The sequence below is a fragment of the Zootoca vivipara genome, chromosome 12 (genome assembly GCF_965207765.1).
Source record: "Zootoca vivipara chromosome 12, rZooViv2.hap1.1, whole genome shotgun sequence".
Taxonomy (NCBI): Eukaryota; Metazoa; Chordata; class Lepidosauria; order Squamata; family Lacertidae; genus Zootoca; species Zootoca vivipara.
This window is the reverse complement of record NC_142595.1, coordinates 21,359,489-21,382,096: the sequence shown is the minus strand read 5'-3', so window position 1 is coordinate 21,382,096 and position 22,608 is coordinate 21,359,489. Positions and strand designations below refer to the sequence as shown.

Below are 22,608 nucleotides of genomic sequence, written 5' to 3'. Positions count from 1 at the left end.
TGGGCTGAGATTTACAGCAGGAAGTTCCTATGTCGTGACTCATACTCTTAAGGACTGAGACCTAAGCACTATTCCAAGTTTTGGTATGACTTTCCTCTAAAATAATGTAATTTAACATAAAGTCATAGAGTCAAATAGTACAACAATATGATAAATTATCAATTGCGGCAAATTTGCTTCATTTAAAAAAAGGTGCTATAAGGCACTTAAATTATTGGTTTGGGAGCACCGTCCCCTAATCCCAGATTAGAAGTGGTTTTGGTTACTCAACAGGGTGCTCAGATGTGTTTTCTTCCATATCCATCTTTCAGGTGGTTGCCTTCATTTATAAGCCACAACGCTCATTCCTCGAATAATCATTGGGATGGTTGTGGTTAAGCATAGAAACTTCTGTTTTTGTGGTGAAAGCCATTCAGCCATAAAAGTCTATATTTTGGTCCTCTATATCCCTGAAGTATCATTAGCAGCATTGCATGAGAGGCTTTGAATGGTTATTTAACTGGAGACTCTCATCCAAACGCATTTGATTATGTCCTCTTATATTCAAGGCCTAAGGCCTGATGTAGAATTTAAGTTTGCTAAACTGAACCATGGATCAGCTTGAGCCAGTGCCACATTTTGCCAGGCAACCAGGCTACCTAATCTGTCTTGCTAGAATCTCATTTGTCCTACTTAACCTGTGGCCACTGATAACCCAGTCCTGGTTATGCTATATTATATGTGATGCAATACAGTGTCATAAGAAAACATGGCAGCTGTGACTGGGGCACCAGAGATCATTGGGACCAACAGAAAAAAGGTATGTGGGAATGTGAGGGCAACAACAGAGGGGGGTGAGAATTGGGAAAGAAGTAGCAGCTCAGCATGTTGGGCATTTGACCAGCCTAATCTGGCCTGTGAATTTAAGGAATGAGGCCCTCATAGCTGGATGGGTTCTGGGCATATGATCTTACTTGAAACCTTTGAATACTATTCTTGCCTCTTGTTCTCTACTCCAGCGAGAAGATGAAAAAGTGTTGAAGCTAGTCCAGAAGAAATTCTGTGCCAGCGGACCATTTAGTGGTAAGGCGATGGCTAATAGCAGGAGCCAAGCAGCGCACCATATTGTACGTGACACCAACCATTCTGGGAAACAGCACTTGCACTGTCAGTTTCTGCAGGCAGGTGTCCTTTTTAGGATTTAGATGTTTGAAATAACTTGATATTTACTACTAAGCCTGAAGTTCTAGTTTTTCATTATTTTCCTTCTTACAGTCTGCATGTTTTAACTAGGAAGATTGTAATCTGCCTTTAAATTTTCTTTACAATGTGTACTCGGTGCTATGTGTATCCAGAACATTTCTGGAAGGCAGTAGAAATGGATTTACACAGTGTTTCCCCCTCCCCCTGCACATGCAACTCTAGTGTAGAATGGATTCAATATTGCAGATACTGCACTCAGCTGCTCCGTTGCCACACATATTTGACAAATCACATATTTAGGCCTTGTTAGGCATGTAGTTGGTAGGTATCTGAGTGCTTATTTATCACAGAGTTAGAAAGGACAAAAAAAAACACCTTTTAGCATAATCTGTGCTGGACAGCAGAGTCATCAATGCACGCAATCAATATTACAGCTCCACTTCAGGAAGGAGCCTTTAGTGCAGGAGTAGCTAACCAGTGGACTTCCATATTTTGCTGGACTAAAACTCTCATAATCCCTGACCATTGGCCATGCTGCTGGGACTGATTGGAACTGGAGTCCAGTATCTGGAGGGCCATGGGTTGGTCACCCTTGCTTCAAATAGCACCGGATTACTGATGCAAGCAAGTAAAACCATGTGTTCCAGGAGAAAGCACATAACAAAAAGGCAAACAAACCACTGGCTCCTCCTAGATGAGGATGGAGAGATTACTTTTTGGTGGCAAATATAACGGTCAGACACTGGGTTTGAAAGAGACTCGTTCAACCTGTCTCCTGAAGGAACTTGGAGGATATTCTAGTTGTGGTAGTCCCTTTCTAGAAGAGAAGTAAGAGAACCCACCTTATAGAAAATCTAGTGAAGGAGGCACAACTATATACTCTTAAGCTAAGCTATCTTCACTGTTCCAGAACTTCATACCTCTCACTAGTTCAAAACATTCATTGATTTTCAAGATTATATTTGCTAACAGTCAGCTTTTGTAGCCTTATACCTGCAGCTATCTATAACTGCTTCCATTTCTACTTACCTTTTTATTGTAGAGTGTAATTATGTCCCTATTCAACCTTTCTTTTTCTAAGCTGAGCAGATTAAGCTCTCATATTTGTCCTAGCGATGTACTTCCTTCCTATGACAATTTTGTTTGCTGCTCTTGAAAATACAAGATTTCTTTCATATTCATTACCAGACTGAACGTAAGAGTTCTTCTAAGCATTCATGAGCAGAATTGAATAGTTTTGTAGAGTTTATGCAGGAGCATATATTTTCTAAGCTTTTTGTGCAGCTTTCATTGCTTGAAAACTATGGTGGTTGAATAGCTTTATGAATATTTTCCAAAGGAAAGTAATGAATAATTGGAATGTTTCACTATTTTCCCAATCCCAGGAGTAGCTTGCTAAATGAACTCAGTGGGATAGCACTGAACTTTCCGTGGTTCTGCTCAAGCAGCTGTTTGCTCAGGTTGACAGAGGCAAGAGCAGCCCTGAGAAATTTTTCACACATTCTCACACAAACATATAACCATACTGTGTTTCCTCCTCACATTTGTCTCCCTTCTGTGTAGTTACTTTTAATAGCTAAACATTAGAACCATCTGGGATGTGTGAAAGGATAACCATTCAGTTGTCGCATTGATGCATTGGCACCAGAGCACCCTTGCTTTCCAAGTTCGCTTGCTTAAAAGGGTGCAGGCCTCACTTGAACTGCTACCACACGGTTCTGACTTTTAGCAAGTGTTGCACTGCCTAATCCAAGCCCAATATGGCTAAATGTGTGTGTTTAAAGGAGTAATTCTTAATATAAATAGTTCATGCCTAGCTTTTAATGACACCTCCACCTTCAAAGTGACTGGAAAAAGACAGTCCTTGCCAGCAGGCTCATAACTCAAAAGACATAAAGGAAAAGGATGAGGAGGGAAGAGGGAAATGAGTAAACTTTGACACCAGTTCCTAGTTTCGTAGTACAGTGGTACCTCTACTTACGAATAACTACTTATGAATGTTTCTACTTACGAACGGAGCTCTGTCCGCCATCTTGGGTGCAGTTTAGATAGGATTTTTTTCTACTTACGAATTTTTAGATAGGGTTGCTTCGACTTACGAATTTTTTCTCCCAATCCATTCCTATGGGATTCGACTTACATTTTTTTTTTACTTACGAATGTGCGTTCAGAACGCATTAAATTTGTAAGTAGAGGTACCACTGTACTACTGTAATGACCCACCGGAATGGGAACAGTTCAGGGAGTGGAGGAGCCAAATGGAGTTCCTGTCCCAGCAGAGCTAACAGAGTGGCCATTTCCCATCTCTCTCGGCTGCAGCCTGATGAAATGGCTGCTGCCAAGTGACAGTTGAGGAAGGGAGCTGGCATGTCAGCAGAGCCCATGGAATGGTCCTGCTTCATATCTCTCCCTCGGTTACAGTCTGTAGGAAGTCAATCAATGCTGAACTTGAGAACTATTGTTCTGAAATATAAGTCATAGATCTCCAAAGTGCTCTTCAGATTTTTATTTTTTAAAAAAGGAACTTAGATATTTTCTCTTTGCAGAATCATTGCATTGATACTGTACAAATGTGCTGACTTGGAGCAGCTGTGAGTTTAAAGCGATAAAAGGGGTGTTTCCGTGGGGCTGGGCAGTTTGCCATACCATGCCTTGTTCTGTCAGGCATTCTTCTCTTTTTTTCATATAGGGGATGATAACCCTCAGTGGATGATACCCATCAGCATCTGTACAAGTGAAGACCCAACCCATGCCAAAATGCAAGTGTTGATGGACAAGCCCGAGTTGACGTTGGTTTTGAAAGACGTGAAGCCAGAGCAGTGGGTGAAGGTGAGCAGAAAGGGGAGACAGTCTTTTGAATCAACCTGGCAGACTGTCCAAATGTGTCAGCACCTTGATTGGCCAGCACACTGGTCTAAGATGCGTATTCTTGCAGCATGTTATGGTCTTGTTACCTTAAAGTTGTGCTGCTTCACAACCCAAACACCAGGACTATGGAAGTGTCCTGAGTCCTTCTGGCTGATAAAGTTATAGTAGCAGCTGTTGTCTGAAAAAGTAGCTATAAATCAGAGATACTACCGGTATATGAACTAATTTTTAATTGTGGATTTCAGAAGAGAAGAGGTGCTTGTTTGTTTGTTTGTTTGATTGTAAGGCCATTCTATCCAGGTCGCTTACAAACATATAACACATATCACAATTCCATTATAATATAAAGTGCAAAGTTAGTATATTAGAATAACAAAAATGCCAGCTAGCAGTAACAGTTAAAACATCATTCAGCCCAACATAAGCAAAACCATTTTTTAATAAAAAAAATCTAATAATCAGCTGTGAAACCAACATTCCAAAATACTAGCGGGGATCATACCAAAATAATTTTAAAATCCAGATATACTTACTTCATAAAATGTATTATGTTGATCGAGAGGGGTTTTTTTTGCAGTCAATTTTTTTTCTTTTACAAAGAGGATTACCAAAAAAGTTGAAACAAGTATGTCTTCAAAACCTTTTTGGTGGCAGGGACATTACTTGGATGGAGTTCCAGAAGTAGGAGTCCATAATCTTCACTTAAGTTAAATGATGCGAAGTTAGGATATATCCATGAACATGCAAGTTGCCTTGGTTTATAATTTTGGATTGTTAAGGTGTTCCTTCTCTAAGGTGTCAGAGGCTGGGAAAAGATTGTTGAGGCTCTGTGAATGTTGGCACAGTTAATATAAATATGCAGATAGGACAAGGACAGTGGTAATGGAATTGCTGAATGAATGTCACTTACTATCGAGGCTGATTATTTCTGGCTTTGAAGCTTGCCATTCCAGTCCCTTTGTTTCCAGGTGATTCTCCCTGGAGGGGCAGCAAACATCCTGGAGGGCAGCAAACTAAGCATGTTTCAGCATCCTCCAACAGCACCAAGTATGATTATGTGTACATACTATTCAGTGTGGGCACAAGACACAGACTTTCTAATCCCCTCTTACCTCATAGCAATACTGAAATAATGATCTCTCACACCAGAGGTTTTCAACCTTTTTGAATCCACGACTCCCTTGACCAACTACATCCTTTCTGCGGCAACCCTGTGGGGCTCAGGAGCCCAGTTATGTCACCCCTTGCTTGCAAAGCTAGCTGCCTCTCACCCTTTTTGAAACACCTTCTCTTGTGGAGTGTTCCCTCAGCCTGTTCTCCTTGGGAGTGCTCTAGGCAGCCACTGCTGCTGTCCCTGGTCTCTGAGCTGTTCCCCCCACCCCACCCCCAAGAGAGGTTCCTCCTCATACTGCCCCACAGGAGCTTGTAGCCAGGGCTGCTGTGACAAACAGCTGTACTACCAGTGATATAAAATAATTGCCTGGTTCTGTTCTCCCTGTTTGACTCGAATACATTGAAGGGTAATTTGGGGGCCGTGGATTTGTTTCTTGATTATCTTCTGTAAACTGCTGACTGAATTTCCCCATTCTATATTTTCAGCTGAACCTGGGAACGGTAGGGTTTTACCGTACACAATACAGTTCTGACATGCTGGAGAGTTTGCTCCCAGCTATCCGTGACCTCTCCTTACCCCCTGTGGACAGGTTGGGGCTGCAGAATGATCTTTTTTCTTTGGTAAGTGATTGCCTGTCTTTCCTCTTCACTAACCTGATTCCCCCCCTTTTTTCCCCCTGTGGCAGCAGATTGCTTCCGTTGCTGTAGAAATGTCTCCCCAAAGTTAGGTGCTATTTCTGGAAGTACAGCATCTTTGCAGTTAATGAATTTGGCATCTTGTTAGTGAGGTGTGTAGGTTTCACCTCAGCGTGATCAAGCAAAGGCCCCGTAGCCCCAGCTGGCCATAATGTTGTTTTCCTGCAAGAGAATATTTTACTTTAAGCTAATAGCCTGAGGAATGTGTTTAAACTTAGATAACCAGTATTCTGAAACATGAATAAATTATGCAAATGAATTATCAAGTGGAAGGTCCTGATTTCATTTCTACTTTTTTGAATAGGTGATTCCTTTGTAGTATCTTGAGCTGCTTTTGATATTCACTTCATTTTCAAAAGCAGTTAGCCAAGTGCTGAGACTGGTTTCATGTTTCTTTGACTCCTGGCCACTATGTTTGTTTTGGCTAATTTTGCATTATTTTTTTGCTGCTTCTGCTTGTGGGGAGGTGCTATACAAAGCACAGAAGCTCCACTCTGATCTAGGGGTCTCTCGGGTTCTCACTTGAGCAGTGCCTAGCATTTAGAATCTGCTTGCTACAACTACACTTCTAACAAGTGTTAGAAATTTACTTCATAGAAAGAGCTGGTGCTGAATTTTGTGCCTAGTACTAAACTGTGCCCTTTTGCAAGCAGTTGCAGATATGTGAAATAAGCACAGCCATGTCAGTGCCATAGATTCCCCACACACCCTGATCTCCTGGTTTCAGAGGGTTTTTTTTTATGTCAGAGGATATGAAATGGAAGGATTTGCAAAACAAATCTGTGGGTGATTTTCCTTGCTGTGTTTTCCCTTGAGAAACAGGGATAGATTGATTCTGGTTAATTTTAACAAAAAGTTCGAATGTAGATAACATGCCTTTTAAATTTGAGAATGGTAAAGAGAATACAAGAGTGATTTACTTGGGTGGGTGTAATGTCTCCTTTTTAAACCAGCACTTTTTAAACTTAACATGATCATTAAGCCTTTTCCTGCACATAAATTTATCTGCTGACAAATAGTTTTACAGCGGATTCTGGGGTGAGCACTGCTCAAGCCTTTTGAACTTTGCAGTAATCCTAAATGATTTGTGAGTGTGAGCACACTTCTATGGGCTGAGTTCACTAGCCGCAGACATTCACAAATCGCTGTGAGTGAGGACCTCTAGCAAGAAGAGTCTCCAGCTAAGCTCACTCACACTGAAGTTTGGAGATAATAGAAATGGCAAGAACCACCTTCATACAACAGTCCAAATGAGAGAAATACCTACTTTTTGTCAGGAACGTCTTGTCATGTTCCAGTTTGTCAGAAGGATACTGACAAGCTGGAACGTGTCCAGAGGAGGGCAACCAAAATGGTCAAAGGCCAGGAAACGATGCCTTATGAGGAACCTTAGGGAGCTGGGTATGTTTAGCCTGGAAAAGAGAAGGTTAAGGGGTGATATGATAGCCATGTTCAAATATATAAAAGGATGTCATATAGAGGAGGGAGAAAGATTGTTTTCTGCTGCTCCAGAGAAGCGGACACGGAGCAATGGATTTAAACTACAAGAAAGAAGATTCCACCTAAACATTAGGAAGAACTTCCTGACAGTAAGAGCTGTTTGGCAGTGGAATTAGCTGCCAAGGAGTGTGGTGGAGTCTCCTTCTTTGGAGGTCTTTAAGCGGAGGCTTGACAGCCATCTGTCAGGAATGCTTTGATGGTGTTTCCTGCTTGGCAGGGGGTTGGACTGGATGGCCCTTGTGGTCTCTTCCAGCTCTATGATTCTATGATTCTACTTATTTTAGAAGTTTTCCACATGTCAGAGGACTTTAGAAAGTGGGTTTGTGGACAGTACAAATAGAGGCGCTTTAGTTAGGAAGCCAATATTTGTACATGATAATAAATGCATCTTTTTCAGCCGCTAGAGACTTGAAAGCATCATGAAATCAGTAGAAGTGCAACTTCATCACTAGACTTTAGTGTTAGGGGCATAGTGGCAAAGTGCAGCGAGCTTACCTCTCTACCTTTTCCTATTGTTGCAGTGGAACATTGGCAATGGTGGGCAAGTTGTAGTTTAAGGATGGTTGTTTGCCATTACTGATTTCACTGAGAAATACTTAAGAAGCTTTAGAACCCTAGGCACTCTTGCCTCACAGAGTTAAGCAGTGCCTCTGACACAAGCCAAGCCAATTCCTGACAAATGAGTGAGTGTGTGTTACAGAACAGATTGCCCAGCAGCAGGTTATCTGTCACCAAGATCACATTGTGGGCAGGAAGCAGCTGGGATTTCTGTCCAAAAGACCATCCGGTAGGAAGACAAAATGGGCAAGGAAAGCCAGGAGCCAGGGTTGAGTAAGGTAGCTCTGCCTAGTCCAGCATCTTATATTCAGTAGTGCCCAGCTAGATGCTGCTTCTTGGCAGGCCCCCCCCCCCCCTGTGGTATCCTAGGAACCCTGTGAGGTAGGTTAGACTGAGACACTGACTGGCCCACGGTCACCCAGCAAACTTCATGAATCCTGGTCTCCCAGATCTCTCATGAATCTGTCTAATCTCTTTTTAATGCCATCTAAGCTAGTGACCAGAATACCATCCGCTGGAGGTAAATTCCATAAACTAATTGTGAGTGCTACATTCTTGCATCTGTCCTGAACCTACTGCAGATCCATTCCATTAGGAGACACCAAAGTGCAGAATTATGAGACAGAAGAAAATTCTGTTTCCCTTTTTACATTTGTTTTATAATTTATTAAACCTCTTTCATAGCCCCTTTTAGGGGCTTGATTTGATCCCTCTGGAATTATATTGGGCTGGGAACCAGTTATTTATAATTAGAGAATGAAATATCCTGCAAAAGAAAGAAGGCATGGTTAGTCTTCCAGGCTAGTCACATGGCTGGAAACCAACTCTGTATCCCAACTAGAACACACTGATTCCAGTCTCATGTGAAGTAGCGCTGTCCTTTCTCTGCCCCTGCCTCCTGCAAAAGGTGCAGTCAACATCCGTTCTCCAGATACGAGGAAGAAACACAAAAGAGCTTTCTCTTTTGCGGTAAGCCTTAATTCATTTTGGTTTGGGAGATGAGTGTAACTTGTTTCTTTTCCTCTCTCAGGCCCGAGCTGGAATTATTAGCACTGTAGAGGTTCTAAAAGTCATGGAAGCATTTGTGAATGAGCCCAACTATACCGTATGGAGCGACCTGAGCTGTAACCTGGGGATTCTCTCGACTCTCTTGTCCCACACAGACTTCTATGAGGAGATCCAGGCGTTCGTCCGTGATATATTTTCACCCATAGGAGAGAAGCTGGGCTGGGACCCCAGACCTGGCGAGGGTATGGAAGTTTCTCTGCTGTGAGATTTCAACACTATGAATCTTTGCCCTGCCAGTTTCACTGTGCCTGAATAGACTTCCAGAGGCTTACATCAGTGGTGGGGGAATATTTCAGCCTTTCAGCTTATTTATGCGCAGCAGGGGTCCTGATTTGGCTCACAAGGCTGTTTTCCCAAAGTCACACCCACCTGTACCACACCTGAGGTTGCATATGAAAGCTCCATTGCTGGAGTTTAGGAAGAGGAAGACTAGCAAGCATTTTGTAGAAGCAAGGTCACAAACAAAGCCCTGACTCCAAGCCCTGATTTTTGATGAACTGGTAATATTATGTCCTTTTCAGTTAGATTTCGTGACACCCCCCCCCATTCCAGTAATAAATGCTGCTAATCCTTTAAAAATAAACATACTTTCTTGTTTTTTTCATCAGGCCATCTAGATGCACTTCTGAGGGGTTTAGTTCTGGGCAAGCTAGGAAAAGCCGGCCATAAGGCAACTGTGGAAGAAGCTCGGCGCCGGTTTAAGGACCACGTGGAAGGGAAGCACATCCTCTCCGCTGATCTGAGAAGTCCTGTAGGTTGCATTAAGAAATCCTTTTCTCCTTAAAGGATCTGTATTCTCTCCCCCCTCCCCCCGTCCTTTGCATCCCTTGCCTGAATACAAATCCTGTCTTTTATACAGTGTTGAGTAACCATGTAAGTTTCCTGCATGGTTGGCCAATAAGTTTCCTTGAGCAGCTGCTAAATATATCTATTTAGAAGTTTTTAGTTGTACAAGCAGAACATATACTGATTGCATTGGGCAAGTTCACATGCTTCCAGTGGTTTCTGAAATTCCTGGGCACAGTTTGGAGGGGCAGCAGGGTGAAATCTAAAAGTGAGGATGCATTAAAACTGGATGGTAGTAAATGTGCTCCTTGAGAAATTGATTTTAAATCGTTTTAAAATCATTCTTTCCAGGTATATGTAACTGTTTTGAAGCACGGTGACAGTACAACCTTAGACACTATGCTAAAGGTTAGTGTGTTCTTTGCATTTTTGTGCATGAAAAAATACAGGGAAGAATCCATCTATAAATGAATGTGATGAGCCCAGGTCAGTAATGCATTAATGATCAAGGGCACAGGTGGTTTGAATATTTGGCATTTTGATAGTGCATGCTTTTTTGTTCTGTCCCATGGGAACAGTAGTTGCCCTTAATAATGCTCACTTAAATTCAGCAAGAGAGATTTTTAAATGCTCTTGAACCTCTCTCATTGAAATGAATGGGATTAAAAAGCACCATTTGTTACACAGGTGGGCGCACACAAATTGAAATAATTCTTTTTGAATTTAGTCCTATTAATATTAATCCTTCAAAATGGGTAAGATATCAGTACCATAAATTCAATTAAATATAAAGCCTAGAAGATTCACAATGTCCCTGGGAGTGTTGTAATCATGTCTACGAAGTTGACAGAAAGAGCTTGCAAGTCATAACCAAATGGTTATTTTTCTGTTGGCGGCTTTGGTTTTCTTAATAACCATAGAGCAATGAGCAACTACCCTGGATTCTGGCCCATCCCATTTCATAGAAATAGTGCTTTGGGCTATAATGGCCTATGACCACCTATTAATTCCAGTGGCCACCAAAACACTCCATAGCAACTGTTTCCACAGGTGGTTCATGTGCTGGGAGAGCAAATTGCTTTGTAGTGTTCAGAGGAGGATGCAAAAGTTTTTTTAAGAATGGGTTTTTCCTGATACTCTTGCACTGTATGGCAGAGCTGTTGAAGTTTGCCATGTTCTGTGTCCCCCCCCACCCCAATCTTTTCCAGTTGCTTCAGCTTTTTTTCACAGGAAGATTATTCATCCCTCAGATCATACCTAGTGGCTTTTCTTATACCTTGCAGCCAGCTGTATTTGCTCCTGCAGGAGAGCTCCGATCTAAGTAACATGTTACCCCTATATGAAGGGCCTGGCCAGGAACACACTTCAAAAAAAGACAAGTAGTTCAGTTAAATATAGGTAGCACTGCAGGTTATTTGGAAATGGCTCTCATTTCACCACCGTGTGGAGCTAGGCTGCCTCCTAGTGGCTCTGTTGCCATATCAAAAGTGCAGTTATTCGGAAGTGTGGCCTCTGTTTGACCCCCACTAAACTAAGTGGCAAATATTCCTGTGTGGATTACCCGTTGGCCATGCTCCCAGAGGCTGAGCAGGTTTGCCAGTGTACCACATGTCAGGTTTCTAATTTATCTTCATTGGCTTGAGCTTGAAGCAGAGAGGGTGATTGCTCGTGGCAGAGAAAGAGCCTTGTCACTTGCTCTGTGTTTGATTTCTTTCAGCTCCACAAGCAAGCTGATATGCAGGAAGAAAAGAACCGAATAGAACGTGTACTTGGTGCAATATCTCAGCCAGAGTTAATACAGAAAGTTCTCACTTTTGCACTTTCAGTGAGTAACCAACAAAATGCTCAGTTGTGTGTGTCCCATGCATCAGCAGTTGCATAAACATGGAATTACCGGGTGCTTGTTTCGAGATCCTGAGAATCTTGGTTTACATTTTTTATTTTTATGGTTTCTATCATACACATCAAAATCAGTGTACAGTGGTACCTTGGTTCTCAAACTTAATCCGTTTTGGAATTCACTTCCAAAACGAAAGCATTCCAAAACCAAGACTTTCCCGTAGAAAGCAATGCAAAATGGATTAATCGGTTCCAGACTTTTAAAAACAACCCCTAAAACAGCAATTTAACATGAATTTTACTATCTAATGAGACCACTGATTCATAAAATGAAAGCAATAAACAATGTACTGCAGTCACACAATCAGTAGCTGAACTGGGTTCCACACAGTCACAAAAAAGCTACAAAAGTGCAAAATTTATGTGGAGTGCCTTATCTGAGTGGATGGAGCAGCCGAGTAATTTCGTTGTTCCCGCAGGGGGGCAATGACAATAAAGATTATCTTATCTTATCTTTTTTTAAAAAACAACAGACCTCAGCGTAACACTCGGCACTCAAAACAGTGCATGCTTGGCTTCCGAAAACAGTTCGCAAAACGGAACACTTAACTCCTGGGTTTACAGTGTTTGGGTTCCAAGTTGTTTGAGTACCAAGGTGTTTGAGTACCGCTGTACCACAAATACATATTATACATTCCTAAATGATTACTGGTATTCTCACAAGACTCAAAATCCTCACACCACAGCACAAGACCTCATTTTTTAGAAAAGTTAGTTAACGTTGGCTTGGAACATATATGCACAGCTTGATGACAAAGAAACCAAAGGGAAATTGAGCAGCAATTGGTACATCACTTGCCCTGCATATCTCCCAAAGCAAGGAGAAGCCATAAAATTAATGCAAAATAAGCTGAAAAGAAAGAGACAGAGGGAGGAGCAATGACACAAAGCTGTGAGAGCTGTAAAGAGTTCAAAGCAGGTTCAGAGTGATTGGCCTCCCTGCCCATGTATTTTTTCAGAATTGGATCACACATCAGGCATATGTTAATATCTTCCTCTTGATCTCTGAGAACTAGCAACTTGTTAAACTAAAGACAATGTGTGTGATAGTGGTAGGCTTGCACTAGTAGTTTACTGTGGTTTACTGCTTAGTGTTCCATTGTTGGCTGGTTGATGTGTGGCCACTGATACCTTGGAAGATTAATCAGTGGTTGCTACTGTTTTCATCAGGATGCTTGAAAGAAGCTGGATTGCCTAGGGGTAGAATATTCAGTCTAAATGCAGAGACGTGTGGGATACTTGCAGCTTCACAGTACAGGCCTAAATGACAGAGAAATAGCAATAATTGCATCTCCTCTGGAATGGCCATGTGACCATTACAGAATTGAAATATTTACTGCTGAAACTGGCTGTAGGAATAGTCCGTTGCTGTTAGAATGCCCCCCTGCTCCACAGCATGGTTGATTAATACACATGGGGGTGCCACCAAAACAACCATCCCATGCCATTCCCCTTCTGCTTCTAACATCTAGTTATAGCAGTGAACACAGTGCAACAGTAAGGCCCAAGAGGCCTGGCTAGTACTGCCATCAACGGAGGGTGTGTCCTGGAAGACTTCCTAGGATCCTTTGCAACACAGAGAAGCAGGCAAGTCGCTATGGAGTGAGTTAAATGAAGCAAGAATATCTGAATACTGCATCCCCAGACTAGTTAAGTAGGCAAGCTGGTGCTGCAGCTGCGCATAATGGCATCTCTTGGATGGTGTGTGGGGTACTTAAATGTGGATTCAAGGTTGCTAGAATTACCTGCAATTTCTCACTCCATTTTCAGGAAGAGGTACGTCCTCAGGACACAGTATCTGTCATTGGTGGAGTGGCCGGAGGCAGCAAGCAGGGCAGGAAAGCTGCCTGGAAGTTTGTCAGAGACAACTGGGAGGAACTTTATAATCGCTACCAAGGAGGGTTCTTAATATCCCGGCTAATAAAGGTGCGTGCACAAAGTGTTTTGACTACAGCAGTCATTGAAAATATGAGGCTTTAAAAAGTCCCCTCCCTTCCTGATTTATTGTGCATTCCTTGTTTTCCAGCTATCGGTGGATGGATTTGCAATTGACAAAATGGCTGCAGAGGTTAAGGTAAGGCAGTCTGATCTGCATCTTGGCTGATGGCATTGCCAGGGCTTGTGCATTTAGAGGCCAATGAAGGGGTGATATGCCTGACCTCATTCCTCTGTGCGCACTGTTGGGGCATCCTCATTGTGGGAGGGAATAGGGGCAAGGACAAATATAGGTCAGAGCAAAGTATTCTAGAACTCTCTTTCCTGACTCAGCATTCTCCAGATAAATAAAATCAAATGTGCAAAGAAGCCAATCGATGTGAATTGATTTTGTCTTACGTAAGGGTTGAATGACCAAACCCCTAAGCAGGTAGTTGAAGGAAATTGCCATGGTTACTGACTTTTGACTTTTTCTTTAAAAAAACCTGTCAGTTTTAAGCACGTTACACTATAGGGGGAGTTCTTTTCCCCAGGGGTGTGCTGCAGAGGGATTAATTGGCTAGCATATCACAATGAGGGGTGCACAGAATAGTTGGGGCCATAAACCACTGTCACTCAAAAGTGTTGCGACATTTAAGTTGCCTGTTGCACTGTTCTACTGCCCGTGGTGGCGGTCGCCGCAACTCCAGACTCGTCCGCGACTGGACCTTACGGTCAGGGGTCCCTTTACCTTTAGCTTTTTAAAGGTAGGATTTAGCTGTCTCAGATAACACAGAGAAATATAATAATAATAATAATAATAATAATAATAATAATAATAATAAATAAATAAATAAATAATTTATTATTTATTCCCCAGCCACTCTGGGCGGCTCCCAATAGAACATTAAAAACACAATAAAACATCAGACATTAAAAACTTCCCTGAACAGGGCTGCCTTCAGATGTCTTCTAAAACTCAGAGAGTTTATTTCCTTGACATCTGATAGGAGGGCGTTCCACAGGGCAGGTGCCACTACCCTCTGCCTTAGTTTGAGTCCAAATCAGAGAGAGATTTGGAGGCAATGGCATTTGGGGTTATAATAGTGATTAAGACCTAGTAAACCTCACTTGGTCTGTGGAATTGCATATTGAATGTGCTCTACATATTCTTCAGCAGTCTGCAAGGCCCCGATGAACACTGTCCTAACCTTAGCAAAGATTGATTTTGCTAATTAGTTCTGTGTAAAAACTAGCCCCATACCCACATTTCTATGTAGTTTAAATGTCCTGAGATGGATGAATATATGCCAGAATATATTTATTGTTTTGCTGTCCTCTATCCATCACCTTGGGTACTTGAAGGTGGCACTGTGATCTAAACCACTGAGCCTCTTGGGCTTGCCAATCAGAAGGTTGGCGGTTTGAATCCCCATGATGGGGTGAGGTGAGCTCCCATTGCTCTATCCCAACTCCTGCCAACCTAGCAGTTCAAAAGCACACCAGCGCAAGTAGATAAATAGGCACCGCTGCGGTGGGAAGGTTTTCTGTGTGCTCTGGTTTCCGTCATGGTGTTCCGTTGTGTCAGAAGCGGTTTAGTCATGCTGGCCACATGACCTAGAATGCTATCTGTGGACAAACGCCGGCTCCCTTGGTCTGAAAGCAAGATGAGTGCCGCAACCCCATAGTTGCCTTTGACTGGACTTAACTGTCCAGGGGTCCTTTACTTTTTTACCTACTTGAATAAGCGTAAGGACAATTTATTGTTACCCAAAAAAAGCTATCTATGGCTGCAAACTTAACACCTGCCTTTCTCCCTGTGAGTATAGGATATCTTCTCATTGTGGCAACATAGAAAAATCAAGACAATTTTAAGCAGAAACTTGCAAAAGCATTTAGTTGCCTTATAGGTAAACATGCTCTTTTGGTTGTATCCAGATACACATGCCCAACTGAGCAGTCCCCATTTTTGTAGTTAGGTTCTGCTTTTGTGCCCACCTTGTTGTTGTTGTTTTTTTAAAAAAACACACCCTAAACTTTTATTTTCTGTGGAACAGACCTCTATCCTAAGATTCAAACTTATTAAAATGACATATATGGAACTCCCAGTGGATGTTGTTTCGTTTTATATAGGCTTTCTTTGAGAGTCACCCGGCTCCGTCAGCTGAGCGCACCATCCAGCAGTGCTGTGAAAACATTCTGTTGAACGCTGCATGGCTGAAGCGCGATGCCGAAAATCTCCACCAGTACCTCCTGCAGCGCAAGGCCTCACCGACTGCTGTGTGAGCCCACCCTCACCCACCTCTGACATCCCAACTGCTGTGGCCCAACTGCCTCGGTGCGAGGAGGAGGAGCTGCTACCCGACAGCTGAATCATACGCCAAGGAAATTGGAGTCTTTTCTCAAACCAAGGGGATTGGACAATGAATGTAGTTAACTGGTTCCTGCTCACACTCCAGAACTAAATTCTATTAAAAAAAATTATCAACAATTCAGCGAAAACAGAAACACCCTGTAAATATAATGGTAATAAAATAGAGGATAACAAAACTGTGAAACTTCCTTAAGCCTTGTCAGTGGTCAAAATATTTAACACCCCTCCTTTCTTTCCACTTACTGATGATTTTTTAACCATCCCTCTCCCATTTTCTAAAAAAAAGAAGAAGAAGCAGGGAAACCAGTGGTTTCTAGGCAAGTTGAATTCTGTGGCACGTCGAGGGCAGGAGTAGGTTAATGCCTCTGAGCACGCCAGAGAGCACACTACAAGACAGCAAAAACATGTACGTGTTTTGTGGATTGGTTCAATAATGAAAGGCAGCTTGGCACACAACCCAGTGGGTAGTGCCGAGTTGGGTGTTTCTGGAGATGTCCTGTAATCTCAGATTATATTTGAAGGCTTTTAAGAGTCCTGCCCTTCCCAATCTCTTGTCTCACTATCTTTTGAGGGAAGGAGAAATCAAATATTCTGTCTCTGCCTGCCCCTCTCTTCTTTTGATTTCATTTGCTGATGTCCTTCTTAGAGATTTAAAAATAATAATACACAACCCTGTGTGAAAACATCTTTTTCAGCCACATGAAGAAAATAAAAATAAACAATTCATGCCACCTTTTTCTCATTCTTTAAATTATATCCTCCCACTGAATGCAAATAAAGATTTAGTACTGTGACTGGATCCTTCTGGGCCGCTGTTACGGCTGGCCCCCTTTATGCATAACACTGTAGTTTGTCTGAAAGACTCACCCTGTTTGAAAACCAAAACACCGCCCCTAAATTCCTTGTGACTGCAGCTTTCCAACCCCCCCTTTCTTTGGTGACGTTTGGTAATTTGATTCAGAAGCCTTAAAACTTGTACTAGCTGGCATGATGATGAAATTCTAAGTTGTGTGCCATCAGTTGCTTACCAGAGTAGCATGTTCCTGCTAACCAGATTTCAAACCCGACACCACTCCTCCCACAGACGTTTACAGTTCCCTTTTTTTAAAAAAGCACCTTTTTAAAAAGGAATTCATATTTGGTGTGGCTTTAACTGTTATTTCAGAAGGTCATCAGATACTAGCTGTCAAACTGCTTCCCTGGAAACACATTTTTTGTGCTATTGTTTTAAAAGAAAAACAAAAGGAAAAAATTCAGACAAGTTGGCGTTAATAAAAAGGAAAGTCAATGTGAAACTGAAGAGTCTTGGTTTTGGTATGTGTGTGTTGGTGGAAAAGCTGGAAACCTTTTTTTGTACGTAGCGTGGACTCTCTCGCCATGACACTATCCGCTTTGATGGGCTGTAATATGCAAGGATAAGGGTCTTCCCTATGTATCTTTAATTCTGCTGTCACTTGGAATGCTTCAGAGCCAGAGGTCACTCTGCAATGCCACAAAGTCAGGTGGCTGCTTCATGTGAGAGGTCTTGGGTGTCATTAATGGTAGCATAGGTGGAATAAAGTACATTTAACCTATGGGGCACAAAGTATTGGGACATTCTCTTGCACAAGCCCCATTGAAATAATTCAGCTCTTTGACAGCTCCTATTGATGTCAGTAGGGCTTCTGTGGGGGAAATTTACAATGGTTTGTGCTTCATTTTAATTAGCAAGCGTTATTTTTTTATTTTTTTTGCATTTCATTTTAATGGAGCTTGCACAGAAGAACTGCTTAGTGGATTGTGCTATTTGCACTTTTTTCTGTTACAATATATGAAACTTAAATAATAACTTACCCCATGGATTTCAGTAAAATCTAAATTCAGCCAGCAAGTCTAGATCCAGCTACATGTATTGGATCATCCACATGCCAGGTCCTAGAGTCCTGCCGCCTCCTTCACAAAGCCTACTAAGTGCTTCTGCACCTTTGGGAAGGAGGAGGGCAGGCTCTAGGACCCTGCCAGAGTCCTCTCTCCTTCCCAAAGCCCTGCACCTCGCTTACTGCTAGGGCTCTGGGATGCTTCCAGAGCCCTCACACCGCCTTCCAAAAGGGAAGTACTGTAAACCCATTATTGCAGCTTTGCGCAGGTGTGTGTGTGGGGAAAATATTTAAATGGAGAGAGGGTTTCCTCCTATCTCCATTTATTTATTTCGTAACACACACAAACACCTCATAAAGCTGTGATGGCATAAGTAAAATAAGCATAAGAAGCGGGTTACCTATATTCCATGTGACGATTCTGTTCTGGCTGCCACTGTGGTGGTTTGTTTGTATGGAAGCTGTCTCACAGAAATGCAGGGATTACTAACCTTTGGTTCAGATGCCTGATCTGGCCCCTCAAACAAACGCTTTTGACACCCTCTCCCCACCTTCCTGATTTTGGTGAAAATCTGACCAGCCTAGCACCCTGACATGGATGTGTTTCTATCCTGTTTACCCCCCTGAGATCTTTTGATGGAGAGCGGTATATAAATCTAATAATAAATTGCCTCCTCCCGACATCAACTCATTTATTTGATAAGTGGGTAGGGGGTGTTCAGCCCTCTTAACTGATCTGCATGAATCTCCTTTGGAGGGATGTGGTGTGTGGGTGTGTAAGAGACAGACAGACAAACAAACTGGCATGTGGCCTCAGAGGGTTGGCTAAAGAGAAATGCAGTCCTTGAACCAAGAAACATCACCCACCCCTGAATTAGAATTTAGACATGTTTCAAAAGCCATAGCCTGTTAGGAGTTGAGCATGCACATTCCACTCTAAGGGGGAGATGTCTTTAAATGGGTACCTGTACTTTAATGTGGAGAGAGGGATGAGAACTACATCCTACCTATTGTGCAACACACTGTCAAGGAACCTTTATTAACACAGTGTTATGTTATAAAGTTGATACCTGGCTCTTGTTGCCTTGCAGAACAAAGCAGCAAGGAGTTAACCACTGGCATTGACTATTGACACACCTCCTAACCACTGAGCATTTGTGCCTGTGTTGCTTTTTATGGGCCTTTTGAAGAGGTTTGTGGGTGGGCTGCCCTAGTTAATTCTTTCACACAATGCTGCAACTTGATATTGTGTTGTCAAGTCTCGAGGTTGGACACCGTGAGCCAGTTGATTACCTCCTAATCTGTCACCTGGTTCAGCTGCCACCTCCTAAATGGTGTTGAGCCATATACATCTCTGCCAGCTTTCTTTGAACACACGCGCTGAAGTGGTAGTGCTGTTTTGAAAAACATGACATTGTGCTGGATCAAACACTCTTAACCTTGCATGTAACCTTCACTGCCCTTCAGATGGCTGAGCTGAAGTTTAGGGCCCAGGAACATACTTGGAACAAAATTAGCAGGTCCTTAATGGTGGGAGGACACCTCAGTGTTCTTCATAACCAGGCTGGCTGTGGCACCTTCCAGTTACTAGTTCAAACAAGCATTCCTACTTCTGTCCAGTCTGTGTTCTTCATAACTTCACATTCTGTGGCCACCTATGGCTTAGTGATGGTGCTCCCGCTGTATTCCTTTCTTCAATAGTGTTCAGCTATTGCCTTCAGCTCAGCCATGTGCCTGGGGCAAGAAAAGGGAAGATGAAAGACAGCTGCTTTTTTTACAGACTAGGTTAGCATTTAGTTTTTAAGTTTTATGGAACATCTGTCATGTATGATCTAGTTGAGATTCCTGCATTGCAGGGGGTTGGATGATGACCCTCATGGTCCTTTCTGAATCTACAAGTCTATGATTCTATGAAATACCAGCATGCCCAGGAGCTGTACCTCTAATCAAGACAATTGTTTATTTATGGACCATTAGGCTGGCTAAATTATCTTGGATGAAATTAAGTTCATTGATCTTTCTCTAGCCCTTTAGCCCTGGATGTGGATTTCAGTTATTTCTAATGTTTGGGTCTTTAGTTATGGTACCTCAAATTTAAAGGATGCAGAAATTTCATATTGATGCACTCTGAAATGTACCTTGCGCTACACAGCCACCCCTCCTGTTTCCAAAATTTCTACTCGCTTTCTCTAAAATTGTCAATATGGCTTCCCTGAGCTCATGGAACAATGAAATGCCACTTGCTGTCTCAGAACCCATCTTGCATGTGCCTACATCTGGGCAAAGTTCTCGCCCAAGGGTCCATTTGGGTAATAGTGTCAGGAAGTGTGGTGGTGCAGTTGAAGCACATGTAGTTTGTGCATAAAATGTTCCAGGTTCAATCCCTGGCATCTCCAGATAGACTGGGAAATTCCCTGCTTAAATAAACTGTGGCAGTTAGTGGGGAGCGGGAGAGAGAAATAACCTGGCGACTAAATTGCTCAATACGCCTTGGCTCCTGAATAATCGAAACCCTGAAGTGTGTGTTCCGGTTTTCAAATGATTTTTGGAAGCCGAATGTGCGGCATGGCTTCCGCAGCTTCTGATTGGCTGCAGGACTCTCCTGCAGCCAATCAAAAGCCACACCTTAGTTTTCGAATGGTTCTGGGAGTCGAGAACCAAGGTACAATTGTACAGCCGTTTCTCCCTTCAGAAAAAAAAAAGTGGGGTAACAGCTCGCACAGTGGTTTCCAATCACCACTCACCTGGCCAGGGTATCTCGGCTTCAGATGGTGATCTTAACACCCAGGCTGGAACAAAGATGGTCCCTCATGTATCTAGTCCCAAGCAGCATTGGGCTTTAAAGGAAGTCACTAGCACTTTGAATTTTGATTGGAAATGGACTGAAATACGGGTAAGCTCCTGGTGACCAGTCCTAGTTAGGAGCCTTCCACATATATTCTGAACTGGAAGGGCTGTAGCTTAGCGGCAGAGCACCTGTTTACATGCAGAAGATCCCAAGTTGGATCGTGGGCATCTGTAGGTAGGTGTGCCAGTACGTGCAGATTATACTGACTTGCATGGAGCAATGGTTTGATTCGGCAAAAGGCAGCTTCCTATCTTCCTAATTAACCAAAGTTGCCAAACCTTAAATGGCAGCCCTATAAACAACAGTCTTATCTTAGAAGCAGCCAGAGTGTGGATAATCATGGTTTAGACTGTATCCAGGGAGATGTTGCAAGTAGCACACAAAAGACTTAGGCTGAAGTTAATTCAACAAAGAAGTATTCCACCAAGCCTATTGGACACCAGCATGTTTTATGCGACTGAGCATTTTGTCCACAGATGGATGCGGAATTGACACACCTCTTCTGGGAATACCCTTCATTTCCTGGAGAAATGGGAGGCACAGCACACAGCTGCTGGAACTTTTCGTTTCTACTCCTTAACCCTACTCCTTACCTGATTAACTACCTAATATACGGCTAACCACTGCATGACTTGAATGAATGAAAGGCAAAAAAATGAAAATGCTGCTGTGAAGTAAGTTAAGTGGTTCGGGCAGCATGGGAGGCAGGCGAAGAGAGACAGGTGGACCGTGTTAATGTAAAAGAGTGAAAACTTCAATAAACTATTAATTACTAAAAAAAGAAAAACAGTATTCTAGACACACACACACATCTGAAAAGCAGGAGTGTCAAAATCAAGATAGTTATGGGCCACTTTTTGCTGTCACTGGGCTTCTCTGATATTGTCCTGTGCACCAAGATACAGTAAACACCAAACCACTCAGAAATGCTCCCCTAAAAACACAATTTGATGGGAGTATAGCTGCTTGATGACCATTGCTACCATAAGGCAGGCTTGATAAGTAGTAGTTCCTTGCATCTTGCCAAATTTGCTTCAACTTTTATGTCCCTTGACTTCTGATAATCCCTCCCATCCTGCTAAACTGCCTCTAGCTCACTGTCAAACTAAGGAGCAGATTGGGCTTAGGAAAGAACATGTCTACCACTCAGGTTATCTCTGTTTCCCAGAGAGTGACCAGATCTTCAACAGGAGGGCCAAACATCAACAAGAAACTTTCCAAGGCCAGGCATAAACCATTTGGCTTCCACAAGACTACAGAGAAGACCATCCCACTTGGACTAATGCCCTAACAAAGCAAATTAGCCACTGCAAGCCAACCCTCCATCTCTGTGGAAGTAATCTGACCCACCAACATTACTAAAAACCACTCCACATTCAGAGACTAATTTTGTCAGCTTGGGTAAGGAGACAGTCTGGTAGTGGGGTGGGTTGTACCCACATTGGTGCTCAACACCAAAAAGTATGTGAAATTCAGGGTTAACTGGATCTTGATCCTGATGAGGGAGAAATAAATATTGGACTCCATGTGGCCAATGGACAAGGATGATGGGAGCTGTTGTCCAATAACATTCTGAGGACCCCATCCCTACCTTATAAACTACTGTTCTTGGATCCCCCCCATTCTAGATCCTAAAGCTTATTAGGGTACTGCCCCAAGATCCCAGGTGAAATAACAGGAAGAAATCAACTCCCTGCCCCATTCATCTACTCAGGTCTCAGTAACATGAGCCACGTTGGCGCATTTATCCATGGTTATTAATAAATTGTAACAGTTTCCTTGGGGACGCAGGTGGCGCTGTGGGTTAAACCACAGAGCCTAGGGCTTGCTGATCAGAAGGTTGGCGGTTCGAATCCCTGCAACGGGGTGAGCTGCTTGGTCCCAGCTCCTGCCAACCTAGCAGTTTGAAAGCACGTCAAAGTGCAAGTAGATAAATAGGGACAGCT

The 22,608-nt window shown here is 42.7% G+C and overlaps 1 protein-coding gene across 1 annotated transcript in view; it reads left to right on the top strand.

The window, feature by feature from the left end:
• The window catches only part of NPEPPS (aminopeptidase puromycin sensitive), a 73,584-nt gene extending 56,331 nt beyond the window's left edge, over positions 1 to 17,253 (top strand). Inside the window, exons 14-23 of the mRNA XM_035134220.3 lie at positions 999 to 1,062; positions 3,872 to 4,011; positions 5,650 to 5,784; positions 8,948 to 9,167; positions 9,594 to 9,736; positions 10,123 to 10,179; positions 11,489 to 11,596; positions 13,441 to 13,596; positions 13,697 to 13,744; positions 15,718 to 17,253. Coding sequence (XP_034990111.2) covers positions 999 to 1,062; positions 3,872 to 4,011; positions 5,650 to 5,784; positions 8,948 to 9,167; positions 9,594 to 9,736; positions 10,123 to 10,179; positions 11,489 to 11,596; positions 13,441 to 13,596; positions 13,697 to 13,744; positions 15,718 to 15,870 — 1,224 coding nt within the window. The 3' untranslated portion in view covers positions 15,871 to 17,253. The remainder of the gene's footprint in view (positions 1 to 998; positions 1,063 to 3,871; positions 4,012 to 5,649; positions 5,785 to 8,947; positions 9,168 to 9,593; positions 9,737 to 10,122; positions 10,180 to 11,488; positions 11,597 to 13,440; positions 13,597 to 13,696; positions 13,745 to 15,717) is intronic.
• Positions 17,254 to 22,608: the final 5,355 nt, after the last annotated feature.